The sequence below is a fragment of the Bufo gargarizans genome, chromosome 4 (assembly GCF_014858855.1).
Source record: "Bufo gargarizans isolate SCDJY-AF-19 chromosome 4, ASM1485885v1, whole genome shotgun sequence".
NCBI classification, from domain to species: domain Eukaryota; kingdom Metazoa; phylum Chordata; class Amphibia; order Anura; family Bufonidae; genus Bufo; species Bufo gargarizans.
In genome coordinates this window covers 424,142,973-424,159,380 of record NC_058083.1, presented here as the reverse complement: position 1 = coordinate 424,159,380, position 16,408 = coordinate 424,142,973, and the positions used below count along the sequence as shown (strand labels likewise).

Below are 16,408 nucleotides of genomic sequence, written 5' to 3'. Positions count from 1 at the left end.
GTTTTGATATTTTTTATCGACTGCAGCGGCCTCCGGTACTTCGCTAGCCTCCCATTTGTAAGACAGGCTTGCTTTTTTTCTTGGCTAGTCTTAGGGAATACCCCTAAATTTAGTTGTCCAAATGTCAAACAGGGGGTATTCTTCTGAAGAGGCCTACAGGCTTCTGACCCAGTCGGATGAGGAATGGGAACCCTCATCTGACGAATCTAGCGGGTCAGAATATGAACCTGTAGAAAGCAGTGGCAGTCTGACTCAACGTTCGGACGAGGAGGTTGAGGTCCCTGATACCACCAGGCGTACCCGACCCCGTGTTGCTAGACCACAGGTTGCGCAGGATCCGCTTCAATGGCAGCAGAGTGGGGCTGGCGCTGTCGGATTACGTGGTGAGGCATACACCAGCAGCGCAGCCCTCCCTGGACCTGGTACCAGCACTGCCATACAACATGGTGAAGTGGCGAGCACCAGAAGGGCAGTTGAAGCTGGTACGGTGGCACGTGCAGTAGTTACCCCGTCGCAGCCACCGCACAGACAGGCCCGTAGACCCCCTAGAATCCCTGAGGTGCTGGCAAATCCTGATTGGCAGTCCCCAACTTCAGCCGCACCAGTAGTTCCCCCTTTCACCGCCCAGTCTGGAGTTCGGGTTGAGACAGCTCAGATCGGTTCGGCCCTGGGATTTTTTGAGCTGTTCTTGACTGCGGAGCTCTTGGACTTAGTTGTGAAAGAAACAAACCGGTATGCCACTCAATTTATATCCGCTAACCCGGGAAGCTTTTATGCCCAGCCTTTCCGGTGGAAACCAGTCCAAGTTTCAGAATTAAAAAAAATTCTGGGCCTTCTCCTCAACATGGGTCTAACCTAAAAGCATGAATTGCGGTCATATTGGTCCACGAACCCAATTCATCACATGCCCATGTTCTCTGCTGCCATGTCCAGGGCACGTTTTGAGGCCATCCTGCGTTTCCTGCACTTTAGTGACAACTCCACCTTCCGTCCCAGAGGCCACCCAGCTTTTGACCGGCTCCACAAAATTTGGCCCCTCATAGACCACTTCAACCAGAAATTTGCAGATTTGTATACCCCTGAGCAAAACATCTGCGTAGACGAGTCCCTAATACATTTTACCGGGCGCTTCAAACAATACATCCCAAGCAAGCGTGCACGGTATGAGGTCAAATTGTATAAGCTCTGTGAAAGGGCCACAGGCTATACCCACAAATTTCAGATCTATGAGGGAAAAGATCAGACCCTGGAGCCGGTCGGTTGCCCTGACTACCTGGGGAGCAGTGGGAAGACAGTCTGGGACTTGGTGTCACCCTTATTTGGCAAGGGGTACCATCTTTATGTGGACAATTTCTACACAAGTGTGGCCCTCGTCAGGCATTTGTTTCTAGAACAGATTGGCTGCTGTGGCACCGCGCGAACTAGTCGCGTGGGCTTCCCCCAACGGCTCGGTACCACCCGTCTTGCAAGGGGGGAGAGGGCTGCCTTGTGTAACGAAGAACTTCTCGCGGTGAAATGGAGAGACAAGAGTGACGTTTACATGCTCTCCTCCATTCACGCAGACACGACAATCCAAATTGAGCGAGCAACCAGAGTCATTGAAAAGCCCCTCTCGGTCCATGACTATAATTTGCTCATGGGAGGGGTGGACTTAAATGACCAGATGTTCTCTCCGTATTTAGTTTCCCGATGCACCAGACGCTGGTATAAGAAGGTGTCTGTATATTTTATTCAATTGGCTCTGTGTAATAGTTTTGTTCTCTACAGTAAGGCTGGGAGAACAGGATCCTTCCTCAAATTTCAGGAAGAGATCATCGAGAACCTCCTGTATCCAGGAGATTCCGTGGCCCCATCCACCAGTGTAGTTAGCCGTCTACACAAGCGACATTTCCCCAGTGTCGTTCCTGGTACCTCAACCCAACCGTCACCCCGAAAAACATGTCGTATCTGTAGCAGGAGTGGAATAAGGCGTGACACCTGCTATTTCTGTCCTGACTGCCCTGACCACCCTGCCCTATGCTTTGGAGAGTGTTTCCGGAAGTACCACACACAGGTACACTTAGCATAGGGATCACATCTCACCAGGATAGGCACACAGGGCTATTAGGGCCCATTCACACACAGAGCTGCTGCAAACCTCTCCTTTCACCTGGGACAAAGTGCATAATGCACGTCGCCACATCTTTGGGCGATTTGCACATTGTCCCATGGGGAAGGAGAGGTTTGTCCTATAAAGGTTAAAAAAAAAAAAAAAACACCAGTAAGCAAAAAAGTTAACGTTCAATTTCAAAAGTTAAATAAAGTTTATATGTTCTGTTCTAAAGTTATTATAAAGTTAATACAATTTATTGCGTTGCGGCCTGGTTTTTTCTTTTTTTTTTTTACCTTCCAGGTGGACCAACCGATCGACTAGCTGCAGCACTGATGTGCATTTTGACAGAAGCATTGCGCTGCTGTCAAATTACACACAAGTCGGTGTATGCGGCGCTGCAAGACGAGATTTCTCCTCTGCAGTAAAAGATACGTTTGCCGAAGCATATGAGCTAATGCGGTGACGGTGTTCATATGCTTTGGCAAACACGTTGTATATAAAAAATAAATAAAAAAAATCCCGGCAATGATTTATTCATCCACATCGATTGATGTGAATGGAGAAATCGTGTTTGCCAGGGCATATGAGCTAAGTGGGTATGGATGTTGGGCGGAGCTCCTATGTCCTGGCAGACGCCTTTCCCCTCCTTTTTTTTTTTTGGGCAGAGATTTTTTCATCCACATTGATCGATGCGAATGAAGAAATCTGTGCCGTTCATTTTTTCTTTCAGCCCAGAGGCTGAACGGAAAAAAAAAAATCTCATTACCCGTATGCTCAATATAAGGAGAATAGCAGAAACTCCTAATGCTGGCCATACATGTAATGATTGCGGAGACCCTCAAATGCCAGGGCAGTACAAACACCCCACAAATAACACCATTTTGGAAAGGAGACACCCCAAGGTATTCGCTGAGGGGCATATTGAGTCCATGAAAGATTGAAATTTTGGTCTCAAGTTAGCGGAAAGGGAGATTTTGTGAGAAAAAACAAAAATAATCAATTTCCGCTAACTTGTGCCCCAAAAAAAAAAATTCTATGAACTCTGCATGCCCCTCATTGAATACCTTGGGGTGTCTTCTTTCCAAAATGGGGTCACATGTGGGGTATTTATACTGCCCTGGATTTTTAGGGGCCCTAAAGCGTGAGAAGAAGTCTGGGATCCAAATGTCTAAAAATGCCCTCCTAAAAGGAATTTGGGCCCCTTTGCGCCCCTAGGCTGCAAAAAAGTGTCACACATGTGGTATCGCCATACTCGGGAGAAGTTGGGGAATGTGTTTTGGGGTGTCATTTTACATATACCCATGCAAAGGGGCCCACGTTCCAAAGAGCACCTTTTGGATTTCACAGGCCATTTTTTACAGATTTTGATTTTAAACTACTTCTCACGCATCTGGGCCCCTAAAATGCCAGGGCAGTATAACTACCCCACAAGTGACCCAATTTTGGAAAGAAGACACCCGAAGGTATTCCGTGAGGGGCATGGCAAGTTCCTAGAATTTTTTTATTTTTTGTCACAAGTTAGCGGAAAATGATGATTTTTCTTTTCTTACAAACTCTCATATTCCACTAACTTGTAACAAAAAATAAAAACTTCTATGAACTCGCTATGCCCATCATGAAATACCTTGGGGTGTCTTCTTTCCAAAATGGGGTCACTTGTTGGGTAGTTATACTGCCCTGGCATTTTAGGGGCCCAGATGCGTGAGAATTAGTTTGAAATCAAAATCTGTAAAAAATTGCCTGTGAAATCAGAAAGGTGCTCTTTGGAATGTGGGCCCATTTGCCCACCTAGGCTGCAAAAAAGTGTCACACATGTGGTATTGCCGTACTCAGGAGAAGTTGGGGAATGTGTTTTGGGGTGTCATTTTATATATACCCATGCTGGGTGAGAGAAACATTCCCGCAAAAGACAACTTTTACCATTTTTTTATACAGAGTTGGCATTTGACCAAGATATTTCTCTCACCCAGCATGGGTATATGTAAAAATACACCCTAAAACACATTCCCCAACTTCTCCTGAGTACGGCAATACCACATATGTGGCACTTTTTTTGCAGCCTAGGTGGGCAAATGGGCCCACATTCCAAAGAGCACCTTTCTGATTTCACAGGCCATTTTTTACAGATTTTGATTTCAAACTACTTCTCACGCATTTGGGCACCTAAAATGCCAGGGCAGTATAACTACCCCACAAGTGACCCCTTTTTGGAAAGACACCCCAAGGTATTTCATGTAAGTGAGTTCATGGAAGTTTTTATTTTTTGTCACAAGTTAGTGGAATATGAGAGTTTGAAAAAAAAATAAAAAAATTCCGCTAACTTGTGACAAAAAAAAAAAGTTCTATGAACTCACTATGCCCATCAGCGAATACCTTAGGGTGTCTACTTTCCGAAATGGGGTCATTTGTGGGGTTTTTCTACTGTCTGGGCATTGTAGAACCTTAGGAAACATGACAGGTGCTCAGAAAGTCAGAGCTGCTTCAAAAAGTGTAAATTCACATTTTTGTACCATAGTTTGTAAACGCTATAACTTTTACCCAAACCATTTTTTTTTTTTTACTCAAACATTTTATTTTTTATCAAAGACATGTATAACAATAAATTTAGGTATCACCCAGAAGTAAGTGACACTGGAGAATGTTCCTGATTTCCCTTCCAGGTCTTTGTTAAATGTAATGAAATTATGCTTATGTAACTGCAGGCCTCGATGTTTGATGCAGAAAATCATATTGTGTCAAGGCTTAAGTAAAGGTCTTTTTATTAAGATTCTTTGGATAGTGCTAGTCACTAAACCTCTTTATTGAGATCTCAGCCTGTTCCAATAAAACAAAATTGCAAAAAATGGTTGTTAGTAAAATTCTTCCTTATTTTCTTAAATTTGCTAAATTTAATGTGCACATGCATATGATATTCAGACCATATAGAACAAGCTGGCTACTGCCCTGACAAAAACAACCCCACCAGCCCATTTCAGTTAGATCAACTGTGAGTGCATTCAGCTATTTTTGGCCTCCTCTCTTTTCACCTCTACGGAACTGTGGGAAATAGCTCTGCCATCTCTTGGCTATTATAGAAACTCTCATAAGGTGTCGTCTGCCAATCTGTTACTCGATCACGTATAATAATAATCTTTATATTGCGCCAACATAGTAACATAGTGCATAACAGAGTACATAAGGCCGAAAAAAGACATTTGTCCATCCAGTTCGGCCTGTCAGAATAACTCCCTTGTTCAACGACCCCTCTCTAGTAGCTATAGCCTGTAATATTATTACGCTTCAGAAATACATCCAGGCCCCTCTTGAATAACTTTATTGTACTCACCATCACCACCTCCTCAGGCAGAGAGTTCCATAGTCTCACTGCTCTTACCGTAAAGAATCCTCTTCTAGGTTTGTGTACAAACCTTCTTTCCTCCAGACGCAGAGGATGTCCCCTCGTCACAGTCCTGGAGATAAATAGATGATGGGATAGATCTCTGTACTGACCCCTGATATATTTATACATATTAATTAGATCTCCCCTCAGTCATCTTTCAGGGTACTGTAGTTGCCCCATTCCAGTTATCACTTTAGTTTCCCTCCTCTGGAACCTCTCCAGCTCTGCTATGTGTGCCTTGTTTACAGGAGCCCAGAACTGTACACATTACTCCATGTGTGGTCTGACTAGCAATTTGTAAAGTGGTAGGACTATGTTCTTATCATGGCATCCATGCCACTTTTGATGCAACCCATTATCTTATTGGCCTTGGTAGCAGCTGTCTGACACTGGTTTTTGAACTGTTCTAGTCCCTCCTTCCATTCCTCCCCCAGTCCCACTACCTTGCCTCCTATAATGTAATTTCCCTCTCCCCCAGTCCCTAGTTTAAACACTCCTCCAACCTTCTAGCCATCTTTCTCCCCAACACAGCTACCCCTTCCCCATTGAGGTGCAGCCCATCCCTACGATAGAGCCTGTAGCCGATAGTGAAGTCGGACCAGTTCTCCAGGAACCCGAAACCCCTCCTTCCTACACCAGTTCTTGAGCCATTTGTTAACCTCCCTAATCTCCCGCTGCCTTTCTTGTGTGGCCTGTTGTACAGCCAGTATTTCAGAAAATACTACCTTTTGAGGTCCTTGCCCTAAGCTTTTGACCTAAATCCCTGAAATCATTTTTAAGGACTCTCCACCTACCTGTAACTTAGTCATTTGTTCCGATATGGACCATGACCGCTGGATCTTCTCCAGCTCCTCCCAGTAATTTATCAACCCGATCCGCGATGTGTCTAACTCTAGCGCCAGGAAGACAGCAGACTGTTCGGCGATCATGGTCTTTGTGACAAGCACCTGTCTGGCCTGCCCTGCTCACCTGGTTCCCTGCTTACTGGAGCTGACAGTGTCCGGCTGCAGCAGTGCTGTCCCTGGACTGACATCCCCCTCATCTGCCAAACGTGCAAACATGTTGGGGTGTGTCAGATCAGGGCTAGCCTCCCTGGCACTCTTCCCTCTACTCCACTTTCTGTTACCCAGCTAAGCTACCTAACTTTCCTCAGCCTCCTATCTGTCACCCTCCCCCTCATCTACCCCAAAGAGTGCTTGCTCGGTGAGAAAACTTTACAATCGGGGTTTCATTTACAAAGTCATAAGTTACATAGCAACAAACATGTAAACAATTAAAACAAGAGGAGTGAGGGCCATGCTAAGAAGAGCAAGATTTTGGTTTATTCTAGACCAAGGGTGGCAAACACGCTGCCCACAGTTGCATGTGTCCCCTCAGGGAATTATATCCAGCTCGCGATCTGTCTCTAAGGTAATTCAGTAGTTTACAAAGGGCCCTGGGAACATATGGCTGCTTTAGAGGCATTCCGTTATTCATTCCGTCATAATAGTAGTCTGTGTGGGCTGCATAAGAAATCCGTTACTGCTTTGCTGGAGAGGACCCCAATGCATAATGGAAACGGGACCGATCAGTTATGCAGCCCATATACTTCTATTATGACAGAATAAATAACGGAATGCCTCTAAAGGCAATCCATTATGCATTCCGTCATAGAATTGTGTTACGGTCCGTGGTAACAGAATCCATAAAGCAGTTCACCTTTTACCACCCCCACCAATTAGCGGTTTGAAGAGAACACAACACTCGTACAAGCGCTGTCTTCTCTTCTCTGTTTACCTGTTCACCTTAGATATTGCTGCTGAATGGACTAAATGACATTATGGGATCCTCTTTCTAGTTTAAGGGGTTAATTGCAGTTGATTACCGTAGGGTTGTTAATCATAGACAGCCTTTTTTTTTTGTGTTTTAATTTACTTTGGGTCATTATTTTATTTAATAGCTTGTATTTCTTTGATTCTATTCCAATTTAATTTAATACTTTTGACTCATGATAGTAATTTTAAGGCTATTAGTTTTTTAGCACCGAAGTTATGTAGAGGCGCTGACTTCCTTGCTGTCGTAAATTTTTAACATTTTATATGCCTAAAACAGGTGTAGAAAATGATAAAGGTCACAGGCCTGTGGCCTGCCCCCTTTTCTTCCCACACAACACCCTCTTTTTTTAGACTTGGTGTCAGCGGGGAAAAGTTGCAGAGGTTATTTGCGCTGCAATCTGTGACAGGTGTACTCCATGGAGTTTGTAAATGACCCCCACTAGCAGAAAGTGAAAATATCTGGAAAGGCTGATTTTAATGTAATAGAGCTGAGAATGACAGTGTAAACTGCTACAGTAGTAGTGCTTGGTCAAACATCACACAATCAAGGTGATGCACTCTTTATTTTGGGCTCTTCAGCAGAGTATATATTGGGTTAGCGTCACATTAAAGAGGTATTCCGTAACATCAGTATCTGATCGGTAGGGTCTGACACCCGGGATCCCCGCTGATCAGCTATCTGAGAAGGCAGTGGCGCTCCTGTGTGCGCTGCAGCCTTCTCACAGCTATTCCTATGCCATTGACAACACGTTCACCGATCACATGGCCTAGTAGCAAGTGTTCAGTATTCAAGTGAATGGGGCTGAGCACGATACCAAGCAAAGCCGCTATACAAAGTACATAATTGCACTTGGTAAGCTGCAAGAAGGCAGCAGCACTCTTAGGAGTGCCACTGCGTTCTCAAACAGCTGATGGGTGGGGGGTCTCAGGTGTTGGACCCTCACCAATCAGACACTGATGACCTATCCTGAGGGTAGGTCCTCAGTATAATTTTATTTTATTTTTTTTAAAAGCACTTTTAACATTGAATGGAATTCCCCTTTGCTGTGATTCAGGCTCCTCTCCGGCATAATAACGGTCATATAGATGCTTCATATTTTGATGTTCACACATGGACAAAATTGTTGGTACACTTCCGTTAAAGAAACAAAAAAACACAATGGTCAGTGAAATAACTTGAAATTAACAAAAGGAATAATTAATACAAATTTACTGAAAATTGGCTAATGAAAATCAGACATTGCTCTTGCATTGTGGTTCATCTGAATAATTTATAAAACAAACTAATAAAACTGTTCTGGTCAAAAATGATAGTATCTTTGACTTAATATTTTGTTGCACAACCTCTTGAGGCAATTCCTGCAATCATTCGATTTCTGTAAACTCTGCATGAGACTAATGCACCGCAAGTGTCTCATTACCTCTCCTAAATAAAAAATAAATAAAAAAAATGCAGTAAGTCTGATTCCATGATGTACTGAAGGCTGGTCAGTGTTCCCTCCTCCATTAATACCATATGGAAACAGGCCTGGTATCTAATGACGCCCCAAACCATGACACCTGGTGTTGGCCCTATGTGTCTCTTCACTATGCATAAACGGCAGTTAGTGCTTTCCAGCCCTGCTCTTTCTGATACTCCCATAGTTAGTACAAAGGCAGCACCTGCCTTCATCATTGAAAACTTGTCATTCTTGCGTCTAGTGCAGGGGTAGGCAACCTCCGGCTCCCAGCTGTTAAACTACAATTCCCAGCATGCTCCATTCATTTCTATGAGAGTTCTTAGAAGAGCAGAGCAAGTATGCATACTGGGAGTTGTAGTTTCACAACAGGTGGGAGCCGGAGGTTGCCTACCCCTGGTCTAGTGAGCTCTCTCGCGGCACCAGTGCAGGCTCTCTTGCCAGTGATAAGAGGGCAATGTCAAAAAAGCTAGTGGATTGTGTGAGAACTACTGCTTTTTAAGTATTTGGCTTCTTATGGTTTAGGTAGTTACTGCAGGGGATACAGCATAACCAATTTATGATGCCATGGCTGTCATTCGAGATATAGCACCTCTTAATTTATGGCAATGGTGGCCTGCATCTGTCTGTCTTCACTACCTAGAACCCTTTCTACATATGTGAGTGCCCTCCTTACCACCGTCAACACTACTAATGCAATACAGAAGCTTCCTGTCCAACTCTTTCCAAGATTTCACAGATAGACCATTCAGCTTCTTGAAGTTCCACTATTTAGCCCTTTGTAAAGTACGCTAATTGCTCAAGTGGTCCACACCTTCCTATAGCATGCATAGTGAACACTTCAGCAATGCCCAATTAAAAATCCTGTATGAGAAAAGATGAAAAACAATTATGTCAGAGAAAACAAAAGTGATGCCTGACAAAAAAAGAGGAGGAGCATCTAAATGTGAAAAAAGGATCTTGGAACTTTGATAACTTTGTGACACCCTCCAGCATTGCCATATTGTAAGATAGTCTTTTAATCTTAACTCCTTCGAGGTGTTCTTTTTTTATTTTCTGGTTTATATACCGTATATGTTTTATCTAATTTCTATTGTCTTGTTGGCAACTTTCAGTTAAAGTGGGGAGAAAGTGGCTATTGCAGAGAAACCGGAGCCTCTAGATGTAACTGCAAAGCCCTAATTGCTCCTAGAGGCTCATTTGCATATATTAAAACTTTAATTTATCTCAGCAATGCAGGGTCATATGAACACAGGACTAACACATATGCCTTCAGCTGCCAAGTGCACATGCAACAGGGCAGCCAGTTTCATAGGCACAAATCTGCTGACAGATGCCCTATACATGATATACTTGATAGACCCTTATTTAAAGGGCATCTTGTCATCACTTACCAGTAGGTGAAACTTTGAGCTGCTGTAGCCAACAATCTGTAGAAAAATAGATTATTATAATGCAAATTACCCCCTTTGTGCAATAAATACAGTGCCGTTGCACCGAGAGTCTCCACTCCCTGTCTGCTATGCTGCGCTCCCACTGCTGTGACATTCAGGCCAGGCAGTGAAAACATATTCATACCCTTTAATGGGCCTCAGTTATAAGGAAAGATTTTTTTTAAATTACATTTATTTAGGCTTGAGAAGAGACTTCCGAGGGAGGACTTAAGTAATTTATATAAACATAAAAATGGCCCACACAAATTAAGCCAGTTTCTGATGAACAGATTGAGTCCGGCAAACATGCTCTGTGTGGGAGCTGTATATTCCAGACTGAATACCGCTCCTCTGAATTGAACTTGCAGCTTCATAATCATCCCATATACTGTGTATTGCTAGTGGGATTACCCCTTTTAACTTATTGATATGTTTTTAAAAAAAATATTCACATCTCATACATCAATGGCATATCTTTCGGATATGCCATGTCAAATAATTGTGGATCCTACCCTTGGTACCTATTCCTATCTTCAGAACGGACCCCCCAAAGTGGAGAAGAATGCACTATTCACACTATTCCACAGACATGGCTTGATAGGAACTTTGTGGGACTGAATGCTTTGGAGCCTTCAGACAACTCAAGGCTGCCATAGCAACTGAACGCCTCCCACAAGCCATTCAGTCACCTGGAGTGCCACACTTCCTGGAAATGACCACTCGGAAGCCGTGGTTGCAATTGACTATAGCGTCTGAGTCAGGGGCGTAGCTATAGGGGGTGCAGAGGTAGCAGTCGCTACCTGGCCCAGGAGTCTGAGGGGCCCAAAGACCCTTGTGGTGCATAAGAAGACACTTGTATTATAGAAAGTGCATGCAGGTCTCAACGTTGGCTGGAAGGAAGGGGTTAGGTTAAGAATTTGGCATGAGGGGGGGTTCCGTTTCAATTTTTGCCTTGGGCACAACGAAGGCTATGTGCTTCCCTGGCCCCAAAGCACCGAGGGAAGTGGGGGCCCAAGATGAATTATTGCACCAGGGCCCATGAGCCTTTAGCTACGCCCCTTTAGCTACGATCGGCGTTGTGTGTAACAGAGGGCGCTCATCAGCTATGGCAAAGGCGGCATCTTTAAAGACCCAACATCCTCCGTACATGTATGGTGGATGTTTGAAAGGGGTTCAAGTTGGCTTTCTTTGTACAAGTGTTTCTCTTTCTTTATGGTCACTGCTGATGTAATTGTGGAAACTAGAAGAAGTGCAAAAAGTGCTCACAATTTTTTATAAGTTAAATTGTTATTAAAAATTACTGTACTATTTTATTTTTTCTTTCGCTGTATTTGATGTCCGTTCAGCTGTTTTATCTTTCAATAAATAGTATAAATTATTAGTAGTGGTTACTTAAGTGCAACAAAATTATTTGGTTTTGCTGAATAAACAGGGCAGATTTTAAAATGTGTTTATTTTCCTTAATGTAGGAGCTGAAAGTTATGTATTTTCATCAACGCAGCATGTACAGCTTCCTGTGGTTGAGAGGTCTCGTTCCAAGAGTTTGCCAGTATCCCCTTCTTGTTCGCCCAGAGTGCAGCCAAAAAGGTTAGAAGGGAGCTTTAGTAAGAGTATCGTTGATTTGACAGACAACAAGGAACCGAAGGAAGATGCTGTGTGTAACTATGACCACAGATTAGACGTTTTGATAAAAGAATCAGCCCAGACAGTATGTGAATGGGGTAATCGTCCCGACTGTATCACAATTACAGAGCCACCTAAAGAAGATTCAGACAATTTCACTCTAAACGATGTCAAGCATACTTAAACCTCAAGAAAGCACTTGCGAGGACACAGTTTTGAGGAGGCCTGATAAACTTAAAGGAATTTACTCGCCTAAAGGACAAGGCAGTATTGCAAGCATTAGTCTTGATTTTCCTTCAGTTGCATCTTTTCCCAGTGCAAGTTGGGCAGATGATCCTGAGAAGAAAAAAATGGAAGATTGGGAGAACTTTTCCTTCTCCCCGGTAGTTGGTCCAGTCAATATGGAAGAGAGGTACTGTATACTTTTTATGACAAATTAGCACACTTTCAGAATACAAAATGTACATAGATTAGTTCTTTAAAGCAACCCTCCGATTCAAGGATATATATTCACATTAACTGGGTAATGAACAAAACGCTTACACGTGACCTGCTTTTCAGCTTTTCTGGGCAACTCTTCTGTCATTCAACATGATCACACAACTTCTCAGACTTCCTGATTCACACTTAATTTTTTAGTCTAAAACACTTCCTGCTTGTCTGTTCCTACCTTTGGGTTGGCCAGCACTGCACATGTGAGCAATGCTGGCGAATCTGAGGGCATCAGCATGTCTTGGCCTAACTACTGCACAATATGCATCTTGGATGACAGAAGAAGAAGTCTGGGAATTGGCAGACCTGCAGCTGAAAAGATGAAAGAGGACACCAGGGTAATGCCCTGTTTGTTCCTCAGTTAAAGGAAATGTTTCACAGAAAATTAACTATTGTTTAAATCACATTTTTATGTTAAACCTATAATAAGAATTTTTGATGTTAATTCAAATTTTTCATGTTTGTATCTTTATATATATAAAAAAAAAAAAAAACAGAACATCCTGCAGATTTCACACTGGCTACTAAGCCTTATAATCAGTGCCACTTAGTTTATACATGTCAGTTTACTGCAGTAATATATTATTCTAAACTTGCTTGTAATGCTAAGGAGATGTTACCTCTGTTTACAAATAACACAGGATCCACCATTCACAATAGGTGATTGTCAAACCTTATATATTCTTTAGGCCTCATGCACACAGCCGTGTTCCACGGCCGTGAGCGGTCTGTGGTGTCCCGGCCTGGCATCCTGCTAAGAGCAGGAGCGAATGGCTTCATTGGTTGCTATGATGCTGTGCGCTTCATGCCGCCACTGTACTCCAGTAATACACTCGTATGATCTATACGAGTGTATTACTGGAGTACAGCGGCGGCTTGAAGCGCACGGCGTCATAGCAACCAATGATGCTGTGCGCTCCTGCTCTAAGCATGAATCCAGGCTGGGATACCACGGACCGCTCACGGCCGTGTGCATGAGTCCTTACTTGTACAAATTACCTCTGCACAGGTCACAGAGTTTAGGCAAGATGGCAGCCTCCATAATGTTCAGTAAAGAAAATAAAAAAACTCAGCAAAATAAAAGAGATTACAAAACAAGGCTGTTTGTTACTAGGATAAAAGAGAGAGGCAATCCGGCACTCCAGTAATTTTTGAGCCGTCGGTTCCTTTATTGCGGTGATAAAAATTCATACAGTGGTACAACCTCCATTAGTGTCATTCGCAGTCTAGGTGTTTCAAACTAAACAGTTCTTATTCATAACTCCATGTGGAACTTAGATCCATGTAAAATATATATAGACTCCTGAGGAAAAAGGGTTCCTCCTCTGTAGAGGAGGAGGCCACTCAGGTGTCTTAATTATCAAGCTGGATCTGTGGTCCACATGGTGACTGAAAACCTTTTCACATGTGATCAATTAAAACTGTGATTTCCAACAGTGAGATCACAAAACACAGGAAAACACAAAAAAAGTGAAAGAAATTTCCTATATATATATATTCACAAATAAAATAGTTGTAGAGCTGAATCTAAGCCATATGCTTGTCCAGTAGTCCGAAAAATCTGTCATGTACACTGAATTTGATGTAAGGCAATCAAAAATTACATGACATAAAGCAGGAAACAGGAAAAAAAGCAACAACGGAAGATAATGACATCGATTTAATCCTGTAGTACCAGAGAAGGAGGGGAAAGAAAAGGGGAGGGGGGGGGGGGGAGAGCACAATAGAAGTGCATTAGTTCCTTCTTGTAATTCAGGGCTTTGGGATATCTGGTTTCTAATCTGAATATCCAATATGCCTCTCTCTCTGTGGTAGTATTCTTTTAATGCTACCCCCTCTTAAAGGAGACACTTTTTCCATTCCAAAGGCACTGAAGGTGTGTGCACTTCTATTATGTCTCTCTACAAAATGTTTGGCAGCTCCTGAAATGTACACATAGGATGCATTACTTATATAATTAAGATGCTCCAGTAAGATGTAATGTTCCTCCCAATAGGACATTACCAAATTGGCTAGAGATGGGGAAAATTTTGCCCCAATTTTAATCAGGAATGTGAAACAATAACCAAGCTACTTTTGGAAAGTGGCTATCCTCAATGGATGATTACTAGAGGTAATATCGCTCGCTGCAAAGATTGCAAACAACCTACAGACAATACAGTTGTGCCTATGCTAACACTAACATTAAGCAGGCAACTTTGAGGCCATCAAGAGTATTGTCCAGGGCAGTATTTTTATCCTGTGAGGATGATGCCCTGTACGGTTTCCTTGTAGCTTGTAGGGGGCTGCAGAGTAGTCCCAAGACGCTCCTCCACGGTAGCTTCTATTTTGTCACCTTCTTTCTTTTCCTCCAGCTCCAAGGCCAATGTTCACACTTGGTTGAGATACATGGGTTTTGCACGCTGTGGAGGACATCCATGTAAGACATGTAGGTACACCACACCTACAAAAACCTTCAGTGATTCAGAACACCGTTCAGATTTTGCGATTAAAATCTTATATTCTAATTTAAACAGTTAAAATGTTATTTATGTCATCAGATGTACCCAGTATGATATATGTGGGAAGCACCACCCGCAAATTGAAAAACAGAATACTGGAGCATCTTAATTATATAAGTAACGCATCCTATGTGAACATTTCAGGAGCTGCCAAACATTTTGTAGAGAGACATAATAGAAGTGCACACACCTTCAGTGCCTTTGGAATAGAAAAAGTGTTGTCTCCTTTAACCTCTTCCGGACACATGACATACTGGTACGGCATGTTGTCCCGGTACTTAAGGACACATGACGTATCGGTATGTCATGTGTATTTCCGATCACCGCCACTCGACGGGTGGTGATCGGAACCCGGTGCCTGCTCAAATCATTGAGCAGGCACCTTGGCTAAATGTTTGAGGGGGGGGGGGGGGGTGTCCTGCGTTCTCCACAAACCACAGGTCAATTCAGACCTGCGGTTTGCGGCTTTTACCTTATGCGGCGGCGATCGGTGGTGCCATCGGGTCCCCATGCGGCTTTAGGGGAGACCCAATGGCATGGAAGGCAGCGTGATGCCTTCCTTAGGCATCTGCGCTGCCTTCCGGTGATGAGCCTGTGAGATCCAGCCCCCTGGATCTCACAGGCCGGAAGCTATATGAGTAATACACACAGTATTACTCATACAGCCAATACATTCCAATACAGAGGTATTGGAATGCATTTTAAAAGGGATTAGACCCCCAAAAGTTGAAGTCCCAAAGTGGGACAAAAAATAAAGTAAAACTAAAGTTCCCCCCCCCCCCCCCCAAATAATTAAGTTTCAAGTAAAAATAAACAAAAACGTAATTTTCCCCAAATAAAGTTAAAAAAACTGGTAATAGGGAGAAAAAAAAGACATTTTAGGTATCGCCGCGTCCGTAACGAACTGCTCTATGAACATATCACATGACCTAACCCCTCAGATGAACACCATAAAAATAAAAACTGTGCTAAATAGGGATCGACTGATATTGATATTTTAGGGCCGATACCGATAATTTGTGAACTTTCAGACCGATGCTGATAATTTATACCGATATTCTGGGAATTTTCATTCCTACACAAATCTGATGAAAATTTTGGTGGGGTGTTTTTTTTTTTTTACTAACTTCTAACCCCCTTAGGGACTAGAACCCACCAATAATTAATACTAGGGGGGCGCACTGTGCCACCAATGTGTTTAATGTGGGGGTGGGGGGCGCACTGCGTCACCAATGATTAATACTGGGGGTGCACACTGCGCCACCATTGATTAATACTGGGGGGCGCACTGCGCCACCAATGAAGAGAAATCTCTAAATTCATATACAGGAGGCGGGAGCTGGCTGCAGAATCACATAGCCGGCTCCCAACCTCTATGAGCGGTAGCTGCGATCCGCGGCACCTGAGGGGTTAACTACCGCAGATCGCAGCTATTACTCATAGAGGTCGGGAGCCGGCTATACGATTCTGCAGCCAGCTCCCGTCTCCTGTATATGAATTAGAGATTTCTCTAAATTGGTGGCGCAGTGGCCACAGCCCCTCCCCTCTTCTTGTCCTCCTTCCCCTCATTGGTAGCAGCGGCACAGGTGGGGAGTAGACACTGCTTCCTTCTCCCCT

At 43.4% G+C, this 16,408-nt stretch overlaps 1 protein-coding gene across 1 annotated transcript in view; it reads left to right on the top strand.

Moving 5' to 3' along the window:
- LYST (lysosomal trafficking regulator) overlaps positions 1 to 16,408 on the top strand; it is a 556,878-nt gene that overhangs the window by 258,303 nt on the left and 282,167 nt on the right. Inside the window, 2 exon segments of the mRNA XM_044290763.1 lie at positions 11,645 to 11,984; positions 11,986 to 12,210. Coding sequence (XP_044146698.1) covers positions 11,645 to 11,984; positions 11,986 to 12,210 — 565 coding nt within the window.